Here is a 13,379-nt window from a genome sequence, read left to right on the forward strand (position 1 = left end):
CCGGAAGAGTTAGGGCTGCAAGGTGTTCTGGGTATTTGTTCTGTTGTGTTTATGTTGTCTTACGGTGCGGATGTTCTCCCGAAATGTGTTTGTCATTCTTGTTTGGTGTGGGTTCACAGTGTGGCGCATATTTGTAACAGTGATAAAGTTGTTTATACGGCCACCCTCAATGTGACCTGTATGGCTGTTGATCAAGTATGTCCTGCAGTCACTTACGCGTGTCTGCAGAAGCCTCATACAACATGTGACTGGGCCGGCACGCTGTTTGTATGGAGAAAAAGCGGACGCGACGACAGGTTGTAGAGGACGTTAAAGGCAGTGTTATCACGGCACGCCCTTAATATTGTTGTCCGGGTGAAAATGGGGACAAATTCGGGAGAACGGTTGCCCCAGGAGATTGTCGGGAGGGGCACTAAAATTCGGGAGTCTCCCGGAAAGATCGGGAGGGTTGGCAAGTATGTTGCCGGCCATTCAAAGAAGGTGAATTCATTAAAAAGTGCATGTTAGATTTTTTTAAGAAATATTTTCTTGCGGCCCAGCCTCACCCAGTTTCTGCATCCAGTGGCCCCCAGGTAAATTGAGTTTGAGACCCCTGCACTACAGGCTTTTCTCACTCTTTCTTGTCTCTCCTTCTCACAGAGACATCAAACAAGTGCACCTTCTTACATACGTCACATACTGTCGCGCGTGCAACGTCATACGTCCTCGCCGAGCAGAGAGGTAGCAGCATGGGTAACATTAGCTGTGGCAGGTGGTGCGAGTGGTAATACGAGAGAGAGAGAGAAGGTGCAAATCTGTTAACAAATGGAGGAAGAAGAATTAATTCCCAAGAAAAACAGCACGGGGTCCATCGTCTGGCGCTGGTTTGACTTTAAGCGGGAAGATGTTGAACAGACAACCGTAATATGTCAAGTATGCGGCAAAAGCGTTGCTACAAAAAGTAGCGGCACTGCTAATTTGTAGCATCATTTGAAAAGTCACCCGCTAGAGAATAAGGAGTGCTTGAAACTCCGCATGTCAACATCTCCGGCCGGTGCCACACCATCATAATGCCGAAGCAACCAGCACTGACCCAATTGAGCCTGGCGTCTTCCATTTCAAAAATAGTCAACAACAGAAGGAGATAACGTCCGCAGTAACCTACCACATAGCGAATGACATACACTATTTGATTTCCTATTATGCAGCTCATTTTTATTTGACACTTATTGAAATATCTTGTGTGACATCATGCACAAAAGTGCACTTTATTTGTTTTTAACAATTGTAGTGGCGTTCTGTACAAAAAGTGCACTTTAATTTAGTGTTGTTTTGATATGTCATCTTAGTGACATCATGCACAAAAGTGCACTAATAGCATACCTGCCAACTTTTGAAATCAGAAAAACCTAGTAGCCAGGGTCCAGGGGCCGCAGGCCCCGGTAGGTCCAGGACAAAGTCCTGGTGGGGGGGTTCAGCTTCGCCCCCCCCGACGCAAAATGATTATTAGCATTCAGACAGGTTAAAATGTTGCTAAAACCATCACTTTTCTATCAGTCACAGTGACTTTTCAAAACAAAAATATTACAGCAAAAATCATATGGGTTGATTGACATGTTTATTCTGTAAGCTAACTTCAATAGTTTGAAATTATTTTGACAGTTAATGCCAGTTATCCTGTCAACCTTTCACAAGACTTCAATTTGTTAATTGAAAGTATAAACAGTATAAACACTTTTTACAGTAAACAAATGGTAAAACAGTACTAAACAATTCCATTAAAAAAAATTGGTGTCATTATTAACTTTCTGTCCAAGCTTGTATAATCTACTGCCTTGTTCAATTGTAAAAAATATTCTGTGCCTAAAATTCACATTTCTATCACAATTATCATACTGTAAACATGGTAAGCTAACTTCATTAAAATTAATAGTCCTGTCAATAGCATGGAATTACAATTCAAATGTAGTTTTTTTGTAAGCCTTTCAAAAGAATTCAAAATATGAAAAATTAATGAAAATTAATTTAAGCCATCAGACACTTGAAAAGTGGCACATCACATCTCTAATGTAATCATTTTAACTTTTCAACAGAAATAGCACTGCAAAAATATTAAGGACATACTTCTGTATTTTGGTAGTTATGCTGTCAACATTTAACAAGATTTCTTCAACTTGGACTTGAAAGCATAAATAGTATTAACACTTTTAACAGTATAACAGTCAGTACTAAACAATTCCAATAGATAACATTGGTGTCATTACCTTTTAGTGGCTAAAATCCAAAGTTTTCCACTTGTATCGCTAGCAACGGCATTAGACTTGTGTTTTTTTGTCCCAACGTGGTCTTTTACATCGCTAATTCCTCCGTGTCCGATCGAGAAATCTTGTCTGCACAAGGTGCAATTCGCGTAGTTTTCACCCTTTTTGGAACGGATAATTATTCCCGGATAGGCTTTTGAATATTCTTCACGGAATGACTGCAGTTTTCTTTTCGGTTTAAGACTCGTTTGCGATTTTTCTCCGGCTGATTCCATGATCGTTCGCTCGTTTGGAAACAATGGGCTACAGGTGCCTCGTGCTTGGCAGCGGTGCTATAAATAGTCTCGCGCATGGCATTCGGAATGGCTCGATAGGAAGTTACGGGAAGCAGTGTCGATTATCATTGTTGTTACGCGATTTCGTGAATAAAACTTAAAAAAAAAAAAAAATTTTAATTAATGAAAAACCGTATTTTTTATCACTGCAACCGTAACCCAGAATAGGTTGATGAAAACCGTACTAATTACGGGAAAACCGTAGTAGTTGGCAGGTATGTAATAGCTTGTTTTAAAATGTCTCTGACAATCTTGCACTTTCTGTTTTGGAAATGACATGAATGTTTGTGCCACTGCTTAATAACTGTTTAATAAATACACTTTTGCTAAATTGACTTACTTGTGATTTCGCGCTCTGCATGAAAGTTTAAAATGAGCATATATTAATGCAGTATGAAGAAGAATGTTTTAATGTAGACACATAGAATCATCATACTGCTGTGATTATATGCATCAAGTGTTCATTCAAGGCTAAGGCAAAATATCCAGATATATATCGTGTATCGTGACATGGCCTAAAAATATGGAGATATTAATAAAAGGCCATATTGCCCAGCCCTACCTGTTCCAGAGTAGAATTTGGTGCAGTTGCCGTAGTCGATGTCTTCTTGTCTGATGTCGAACTGGGGTAGAGCGATGGCGTCCATCTGTACGGGGTCTCCTGTTTGCCACATGAACTGCAGGTCGTCCGTGGTGTAGCCGACTACAGGACACAGCATTGTGTTACAAATACAGACACTGATGCAACTTTGGATTTTTACAGACTCACAGCTTTCAAGTTGCATTTTGCACCTCTGGGTGTCCATGGGGAACAATGTCAGGTCCAGAGGACAAGACAGGGTGACGGACAACCTGGGAGGGGAAGACACCAGCGGTATATTAAAAGGGCTGATTTTATTATCATCTCATTTCCGCCTGCACAGGGACTCATTTGTGAAAGAATAATAGGGGAGCATATTCTACATCTGCAGCAGAGAAACACAACTATGAGATTACACTCATACATCGTCACAATGTCTTTCTACATACTTCTAACAATGGATTCTGATGCGTCATCTATGTTGCTGCTTCTTGATCTTAGCGCTGCTTTCGATACCGTCGATCATAACATTTTATTAGAGCGTATCAAAACACGTATTGGTATGTCAGACTTAGCTTTGTCGTGGTTTAACTCTTATCTTACTGACAGGATGCAATGCGTCTCCCATAATAATGTGACCTCGGACTATGTTAAGGTAACGTGCGGAGTTCCTCAGGGTTCGGTTCTTGGCCCTGCACTTTTTAGAATTTACATGCTGCCGCTAGGCGACATCATACGCAAATACGGTGTTAGCTTTCATTGTTATGCTGATGACACCCAACTCTACATGCCCCTAAAGCTGACCAACACGCCGGATTGTAGTCAGCTGGAGGCGTGTCTTAATGAAATTAAACAATGGATGTCCGCCAACTTCTTGCAATTCAACGCAAAGAAAACGGAAATGCTGATTATCGGTCCTGCTAAACACCGACATTTATTTAAAAATACCACCTTAACATTTGACAACCAAACAATTACACAAGGCGAATCAGTAAAGAATCTGGGTATTATCTTCGACCCAACTCTCTCCTTTGAGTCACACATTAAGAGTGTTACTAAAACGGCCTTCTTTCATCTCCGTAATATCGCTAAAATTTGTTCTATTTTATCCACTAGCGACGCTGAGATCATTATTCATGCGTTCGTTACGTCTCGTCTCGACTACTGTAACGTATTATTTTCGGGTCTCCCTATGTCTAGCATTAAAAGACTACAATTGGTACAAAATGCGGCTGCTAGACTTTTGACAAGAACAAGAAAGTTTGATCATATTACGCCTATACTGGCTCACCTGCACTGGCTTCCTGTGCACTTAAGATGTGACTTTAAGGTTTTACTACTTACATATAAAATACTACACGGTCTAGCTCCGTCCTATCTTGTCGATTGCATTGTACCATATGTCCCGGCAAGAAATCTGCGTTCAAAGAACTCCGGCTTATTAGTGATTCCCAGAGCCCAAAAAAAGTCTGCGGGCTATAGAGCGTTTTCTATTCGGGCTCCAGTAGTATGGAATGCCCTCCCGGTAACAATTAGAGATGCTACCTCAGTAGAAGCATTTAAGTCCCATCTTAAAACTCATTTGTATACTCTAGCCTTTAAATAGCCCCCCTGTTAGACCAGTTGATCTGCCGTTTCTTTTCTTTTCTCCTCTGCTCCCCTTTTCCTTGTGGAGGGGGGTGGGGGGGGGGGGGTGGGGGGGGGGGTGGGGGGGGGGGGGGGGCACAGGTCCGGTGGCCATGGATGAAGTGCTGACTGTCCAGAGTCGGGACCCGGGGTGGACCGCTCGCCTGTGCATCGGCTGGGAACATCTCTGCGCTGCTGACCCGTCTTCGCTCGGGATGGTGTCCTGCTGGCCCCACTATGGACTGGACTCTTACTATTATGTTGGATCCACTATGGACTGGTCTCTCACAATATTATGTCAGACCCACTCGACATCCATTGCTTTCGGTCTCCCCTAGAGGGGGGGGGTTACCCACATATGCGGTCCTCTCCAAGGTTTCTCATAGTCATTCACATCGACGTCCCACTGGGGTGAGTTTTTCCTTGCCCTTTAGTGGGCTTTGTACTGAGGATGTCGTTGTGGCTTGTGCAGCCCTTTGAGACACTTGTGATTTAGGGCTATATAAATAAACATTGATTGATTGATTGATTGACTTCTGGGAAAAGATCTCACTACCTTGTTGCTGGTACTTTTAGATGTTGCTGGTACTTTTAGCGCTCCGGTGCAGTACAGTAAACTCACTGCACACTCCAATAGGTACGCCTGCAGAGTTCCAGTAAAAACTGGACATTTTTGGATCCCCAATATGGAGCTCCAAACTACGACGCCGAGATTGAGTCTCATGCTTCACCGACTGGCCGATAATAATATAACCAATAATGAAGTGTCACTCAAAGGCAGAATCTTTGAAATACAACTCTTGTCTTAGTACATTTTCTACCGCTTGTCCCTTTCGGGGTCGCGGGGGGTGCTGGAGCCCATCTCAGCTGCATTCGTATTTTTTGTATTTATCTCCTTCATTGATGTGCATTTTTGATCAATAGACAATTAAACTTTAGCAACAAAACACATATTTACACGCCTATGCTTGAGAAGGAACAGGATGAAGAAAGTCTTACGTTTCCTGCCCCCTTCAACATAATAAGTAGTTAATGGATAGCCCAGATTCACGAGCATACAAACCAAACAAATACATCCAAATATAATGAAAACAAACAAAAAACACACACAAAAAAACAACAAGTGCAAAACTTCATGAAGTACGAACCGAACAAAAAAAATAATATACACCTCACGGGATGATACAAAACAAATACAAAACCAGACAAAAAATAAGTAAACTAATAAATATAAAGCAACATGTAAACACTTACGGCTGTCCGTATGATCCATTTTTTCAATTGGAATATATATTGAAATGACCTTTTCTTCTATGCGCTTCATTCTCAGAAGTGATGACAAACATTTTTTGTAAATTTGCTGGTAATGTTTTACTTTTAGCCTTAAACATAACTCATAATGTCTGTAACTTTACTAGCTCTTGTAGTTTCAATAAACCAGAATTAATAAATAGTAAATAAGCGGTAGAAAACGGATGGATGGATGGATGTTAGTGTGTTCTAGATAATCTGCTTTATGAATAATCCTTATAGCTCTTTTCTGTAGTTGATACAATGCCTTTATGTTACTCTTATATGTGTTCCCCCACACTTCCACACAGTAGCTGATATATGGCAATATAAGTGCACAATACAATATACGCATTGCCCTATAATCTAACACATATTTTACCTTATTTAATATAAAAATACGCTTAGACATCTTTTTCCGTACATGTGCAATATGAGATTTCCATGTCAGACCGTCATCCAGTATCACTCCTAAAAATCTAAGTTCAGAAACCCTTTCAATATCAATTCCATTTATTGACAGTTTGATCGTTGTATACTTATGTACAAATTGGTGATGAAGGTGGCTCCACACGGATTGATTAGTATCAAGTGGGAACTGCACTTTTTTTGGAATTTGGCCTATCATTTATAATCCCTTTTAGGCATGCTTAACAACTGTACTCAGTGGCCTAGTGGTTAGAGTGTCCGCCCTGATATGGGTAGGTTGTGAGTTCAAACCCCGACCGAGTCATACCAAAGACTATCAAAATGGGAGCCATTACTTCCCTGCTTGGCACTCAGCATCAAGGGATGGAATTGGGGGTTAAATCACCAAAAATGATTCCCGGGCGCGGCCACCGCTGCTGCCCACTGCTCCCCTCACCTCCCAGGGGGTGATTAAGGGTGATGGGTCAAATGCAGAGAATAATTTCGCCACACTTAGTGTGTGTGTGACAATCATTGGTACTTTAACTTTAACTTTGAGACCTCATAATTATGGAGATATTCAAATACAAAATCATTTACAAAATGGTTATACTTTGACCTAACATACTGGTCAAAATTGTCTAAAGATGTATTGCACCAATAAATGTGAGGATGTTTGCATTTAATTAACAAACATTTTATTGCATGTTATTTTAAACAAAAAGCCCACACTGTATGGTGGTAAAAGGTAAAAAAAAAAAAGAATTGAAAACAATACAAAAACATTGAATTGTATTGTTTTTTTTATATTGCTAGTGTTATTTAAATTGTTGTTATTGCTATTATTATTATTTTACTTGTTGCGGTTTATTCGTTACTAAATGGTATTCATTTTTTCAAAACTATATTTAAAGTTGAGTTTTGGTGGTACAATAAATACACGTTTTCAAATTAATGAGTAATTGTGTAATTAATCGTGTATATTAATGTATATTAGTAACCTATCATTTCAAACAGGTACATTTCCAAACAAAATGAAAATAGCTAAAGTGGCACCAATTTACAAGACTGGCGACAAACTTTTTTTTTTTAATTTACAAATTATAGACCTGTTTCCTTACTTCCACAATTTTCTAAAATCATTGAAAAACTGTTCAATAACAGATTAGAGAGTTTCATAAATAAAAATAGAATACTCCAAGAAAATCAATATGGATACAGAGCTAATGTTTCAACTTCGATGGCTTTAATTGAAATTACAGAAGAAATTACCAATGCTATAGATAATAAAAAATGTGCGGCAGCAGTTTTTATGGATCTAACTAAAGCATTTGACACAATTAATCACAATATTTTAATCAAAAAATTAGAACGATATGGCATCAGAGGGTTTTAGTCTTAAACTGGATAAGAAGTTATCTAATGAACAGGAAACAATACGTGAAACTAGGCGAACACACATCTACAACGCTAAATATATCCTGTGGTGTACCTCAGGGATCAATACTAGGACCTAAATTATTCAATCTATATATAAATGACATTTGTAAAGTTACAAAAGATTTAAAGTTAGTATTATTTGCGGATGATACAACAGCGTTTTGTTCAGAACAGAACACACAGAAGATACTACAAATAATAACAGAAGAAATTAACCAATTAAAAAGATGGTTTGACAAAAACAGACTATCGTTGAATCTCAGTAAAACTAAAGTAATGCTATTTGGTAACAGTAGAAGAGATAGTCAAACACAAATACAAATAGACGGAATAGAAATTGAAAGAGTAAATGAAACCAAATTTCTAGGTATAATGATTGATGATAAATTGAACTGGAAATCTCACGTAAAAAATATACAACATAAAGTAGCAAGAAACACGTCAATAATGAATAAAGCAAAACATGTCCTAGACAAAAAATCACTTCATATTCTCTACTGCTCACTAGTGTTACCATATCTGAGTTATTGTGTAGAAATATGGGGAAATAACTACAAAAGTACACTTCATTCATTAACAGTGTTACAAAAAAGATCAGTTAGAATAATACATAATGTTGGATATAGAGAACATACAAATCCTTTATTTATTGAATCAAAGATACTGAAATTCTACGACATAGTGAATTTGCAAACAGCTAAAATTATACACAAAGCAAACTATAACCTGCTACCCAAGAATATACAACAATTCTTAAAAAAAGAGGAGAAATATAATCTTAGAGAGAAATGTAATTTAAAACATTTGTACGCACGTACAACGCTTAAGACCTTCAGTATATCAGGATGTGAAATTAAATGATGGAGTGGATTAAGCAAAGCAATCAAACAATGTACTAATATGATTCACTTCAAGAAACTCTTCAAACTTAAAGTGTTTACAAAGTATAAAGAAGAAGAACCATGATAAACATTCTGAATTTATTTAACTCATCCATTCTTTCATTCTTTCACTCACAAACTAATCTTACTTATCTCAACATATGAAATGTAACTTACTTCACCAATTATTATTTATTTACTTATTTTTATTGTGATTACTTATGGAGTATATTGTGAATAAATTGAGAACAGGAAGTGAACAAAAGTTTTAGCAACTGTTATGTAAAGGAAAAGGGGTAGGATTAAATAAGCTCTGCTTCTTCCTACTCCTTTTCGAACATGTTGAATAGAGAAACTGGAGATTGTGATGTATCATGTTGTATGATTGCATGTTCGAAATAAACTCAAACTCAAACTCAATCGTGATTACAATATCAATCAAAATAATCACGATTATTATTTTTGCCATAATTGTCCTGCCTCCTGTGCAAATGGTAGATGGTGGTGATAATTCAATAAATAAAATAAATAATAACAAAATATAAAATAAAACTAAAACACATTGCATAGATTAGCCATCAAATTATGCAAAGTAAGCTAGAAATAAAAGTAATTATCAAAAGGAAATTAAAACATAGCCTATATACATAGACAAAGAACTGGCCATGTCTGAGACATAATGTCTCTTCTTCTGTTCTGATTGCCGCGCTTGACTTGGAGGTGTAACCGTTATTATTGTCCGGCCAGAAACGGCGCCCACTAAAGGATGATGCATACCTGCCAACTTTTGAAATCAGAAAAACCTAGTAGCCAGGGTCCAGGGGCCGCAGGCCCCGGTAGGTCCAGGACAAAGTCCTGGTGGGGGGTTCAGGCTTCGCCCCCCGACGCAAAATGATTATTAGCATTCAGACAGGTTAAAATGTTGCTAAAACCATCACTTTTCTATCAGTCACAGTGACTTTTCAAAACAAAAATATTACAGCAAAAATCATATGGGTTGATTGACATGTTTATTCTGTAAGCTAACTTCAATTGTTTGAAATTATTTTGACAGTTAATGCCAGTTATCCTGTCAACCTTTCACAAGACTTCAATTTGTTAATTGAAAGTATAAACAGTATAAACACTTTTTACAGTAAACAAATGGTAAAACAGTACTAAACAATTCCATTAAAAAAAAAATTGGTGTCATTATTAACTTTCTGTCCAAGCTTGTATAATCTACTGCCTTGTTCAATTGTAAAAAATATTCTGTGCCTAAAATTCACATTTCTATCACAATTATCATACTGTAAACATGGTAAGCTAACTTCATTAAAATTAATAGTCCTGTCAATAGCATGGAATTACAATTCAAATGTAGTTTTTTTGTAAGCCTTTCAAAAGAATTCAAAATATGAAAAATTAATGAAAATTAATTTAAGCCATCAGACACTTGAAAAGTGGCACATCACATCTCTAATGTAATCATTTTAACTTTTCAACCGAAATAGCACTGCAAAAATATTAAGGACATACTTCTGTATTTTGGTAGTTATGCTGTCAACATTTAACAAGATTTCTTCAACTTGGACTTGAAAGCATAAATAGTATAAACACTTTTAACAGTATAACAGTACTAAACAATTCCAATAGATAACATTGGTGTCATTACCTTTTTGTGGCTAAAATCCGAAAAACGTTGAAAGTTTTCCACTTGTATCGCTAGCAACGGCATTAGACTTGTGTTTTTTTTGTCCCAACGTGGTCTTTTACATCGCTAATTCCTCCGTGTCCGATCGAAAAATCTTGTCTGCACAAGGTGCAATTCGCGTAGTTTTCACCCTTTTTGGAACGGATAATTATTCCCGGATAGGCTTTTGAATATTCTTCACGGAATGACTGCAGTTTTCTTTTCGGTTTAAGACTCGTTTGCGATGTTTCTCCGGCTGATTCCATGATCGTTCGCTCGTTTGGAAACAATGGCAACAGGTGCCTCGTGCTTGGCAGCGGTGCTATAAATAGCCTCGCGCATTTAAAAAATATATTTTTTCTTAATTAATGAAAAACCGTATTTTTTATCACTGCAACCGTAACCCGGAATAGGTTGATGAAAACCGTACTAATTACGGGAAAACCGGAGTAGTTGGCAGGTATGATGATGTAGCAATATTGTTGTCCGGGGTGGGAATCGGGAGACATTCGTGAGATTGGTAGCCCCGGGAGAGGTTTGGGAGGGGCGATGAAATCCGGGATTTTCCTGGGAAAATTGGGAGGGTTGGCAGGTATGCTATCAGGGTCGTAACCAGGATTTGACAAATGCTGAGGTCAAACATTGGTGGTCCAAAGAGCTTTAAAAGGCTGAAATCATAGTTATCCCAGCACCATGTGAATAATATTACCTTGAGCAACACATTTAACAATCCATCCATCCATTTCCTACCACTTATTCGCTTATGCGCGGGGGGCGGAGGGGGTGCTGGAGCCTATCTCAGTAATCCACTTTTTTTAATTACTATGCTGAGGAACAGTGTATTAAAAATATTAATACCATTAAAACATAAATTAAAAAACTTTAAATCATTTCAACCCTGACATGGAATTGAACCCACGACGTTCTCCTTTGTAGCTTTAGTCCCAGTGACGCCATAAAAGCCACTGGAAGTTGAAGGGAAAAACATCTCTCTTCATGACGTGGCATTTGGGGTCTAATTTACAAACCCCAAAAGCAGTGAAGTTGTCACGTTGTGTAAATGGTAAATAAAAAGAGAATACAATGATTTGCAAATCCTTTTCAACTTATATTCAATTGAATAGACTGCTAAGACAAGATATTTCATGTTTGAACTGAGAAAATGCATTTTTTTTTTTGCAAATAATCATTAACTTAGAATTTAATGGCAGCAACACATTGCAAAAAAGTTGTCAGAGGGGCATTTTTGCCAGTGTGTCACATGGCCTTTCCTTTTAACAACACTCAGTAAAGGTTTGGGAACCGAGGAGACACATTTTTGAAGTGGAATTCTTTCCCATTCTTGCTTGATGTACAGCTTAAGTTGTTCAACAGTCCGGGGTCTCCGTTGTGGTATTTTAGGATTCACACAGGTCTGGACTACAGGCAGGCCGGTCTAGTACCGTATTTTCCGCACTATTAGCCGCACCTAAAAACCACAAATTTTCTCAAAAGCTGACAGTGCGCCTTTTAACCCGGTGCGCTTTATATATGGATAAATATTAAGATTCATTTTCATAAAGTTTCGATCTCGCAACTTCGGTAAACAGCCGCCATCTTTTTTCCCGGTAGAACAGGAAGCGCTTCTTCTTCTACGCAAGCAACCGCCAAGGTAAGCACCCGCCCCCATAGAACAGGAAGCGCTTCTTCTTCTACTGTAAGCAACCACCCGCCCGCGTAGAAGAAGAAAAAGCGCGCGGATATCACCGTACGTTTCATTTCCTTTGTGTGTTTACATCTGTAAAGACCACAAAATGGCTCCTACTAAGCGTCAGGGATCCGGTTCATGAAAAGACGCAATCTCTCCATCCACACACGGATTACTATTTCACAGCAACTGATATTCCTGTGAAACGCACTGTGGATACAACGGGAGCACGTACGGTGAATATTCGCACCACAGGGAATGAGAAGTCATCCTTCACTGTGGTTCTAGCTTGCCATGCTAATGGCCAGAAACTTCCACCCATGATGATATTCAAAAGGAAGACCTTGCCAAAAGAGACCTTTCCAGCCGGCGTCATCATAAAAAGCTAACTCGAAGGGATGGATGAAGAAAAGATGAGCGAGTGGTTAAGGTAAGTTTAAGTTTACGCGAAGAGGCCGGGTGGCTTTTTTCACGCAGCTCTGTCCATGTTGATATACGTATGTTTGTGATTGCACATTTGCGTACATTTTGGGAGTGAACAGAGTTGTTAGAACGCTGGTTTTTAATATATTATTAAAGTTTGACTGACCTATCTGACTGTTTTTTTGACATTCCTTTAGCGCAGTTAGATGCGGCTTACAACACCAAGCGGCTTATAGGTGGACAAAGTTTTGAAATATGCCGTTCATTGAAGGCGCGGCTTTTAACCCAGGGCGCCTTATGGTGCGGAAAATACGGTACCTGCACTCTTTTACTACAAAGCCACGCTGTTGTAACACGTGCAGAATGTGGCTTGGCATTGTTTTGCTGAAATAAGCAGGGGCGTCAATGAAAAATAAGTTGCTTGGATGGCACATATGTTGCTGCAAAATCTGTATGTAAAGCTAACAAAAACAGTAAAACACGTCGCTTGGCAACAGACACAGCCTTTTAAAAATTACACACACAGGCACGCACACGCTGCTTATTTTTTTTTTTTTAAGTAACACATTAATTACTTTCCTTTGTAATTAATTACATGCTTTAAAAAGCAATTAAATTAGTAATTAAATATATTTTTTAGTGAAATAATGAGTATCTTGAATCAATTACTTTTTTAAAGTCATTTGAGAACACTGGTCATGACAGTAATGTGGTGTTGAGTTTAAACTAAACAGTTTGTTTAAAATACATATATATTGCATACAGTGATACAACCTAAAAATACCGGAATATCAGTT

General features: G+C 38.3%; 1 protein-coding gene across 5 annotated transcripts in view; it reads right to left on the reverse strand.

The window, feature by feature from the left end:
* Nucleotides 1–13,379, reverse strand: part of glrbb (glycine receptor, beta b) — a 104,514-nt gene that overhangs the window by 32,840 nt on the left and 58,295 nt on the right. For 4 of the 5 annotated variants that reach the window (XM_061976586.1, XM_061976588.1, XM_072914882.1 and 1 more), the window contains exons 6-7: nt 3,345–3,427; nt 3,138–3,278 (exon numbers count right to left, since the gene is read on the reverse strand). In XM_061976586.1, coding sequence (XP_061832570.1) covers nt 3,138–3,278; nt 3,345–3,427 — 224 coding nt within the window. Of the gene's footprint in view, nt 1–3,137; nt 3,428–13,379 lie in introns of all 5 variants that reach the window. The other variant, XM_061976587.1, reaches the window with a different exon arrangement.

The sequence above is a fragment of the Nerophis lumbriciformis genome, linkage group LG16 (assembly GCF_033978685.3).
Source record: "Nerophis lumbriciformis linkage group LG16, RoL_Nlum_v2.1, whole genome shotgun sequence".
NCBI lineage: Eukaryota > Metazoa > Chordata > Actinopteri > Syngnathiformes > Syngnathidae > Nerophis > Nerophis lumbriciformis.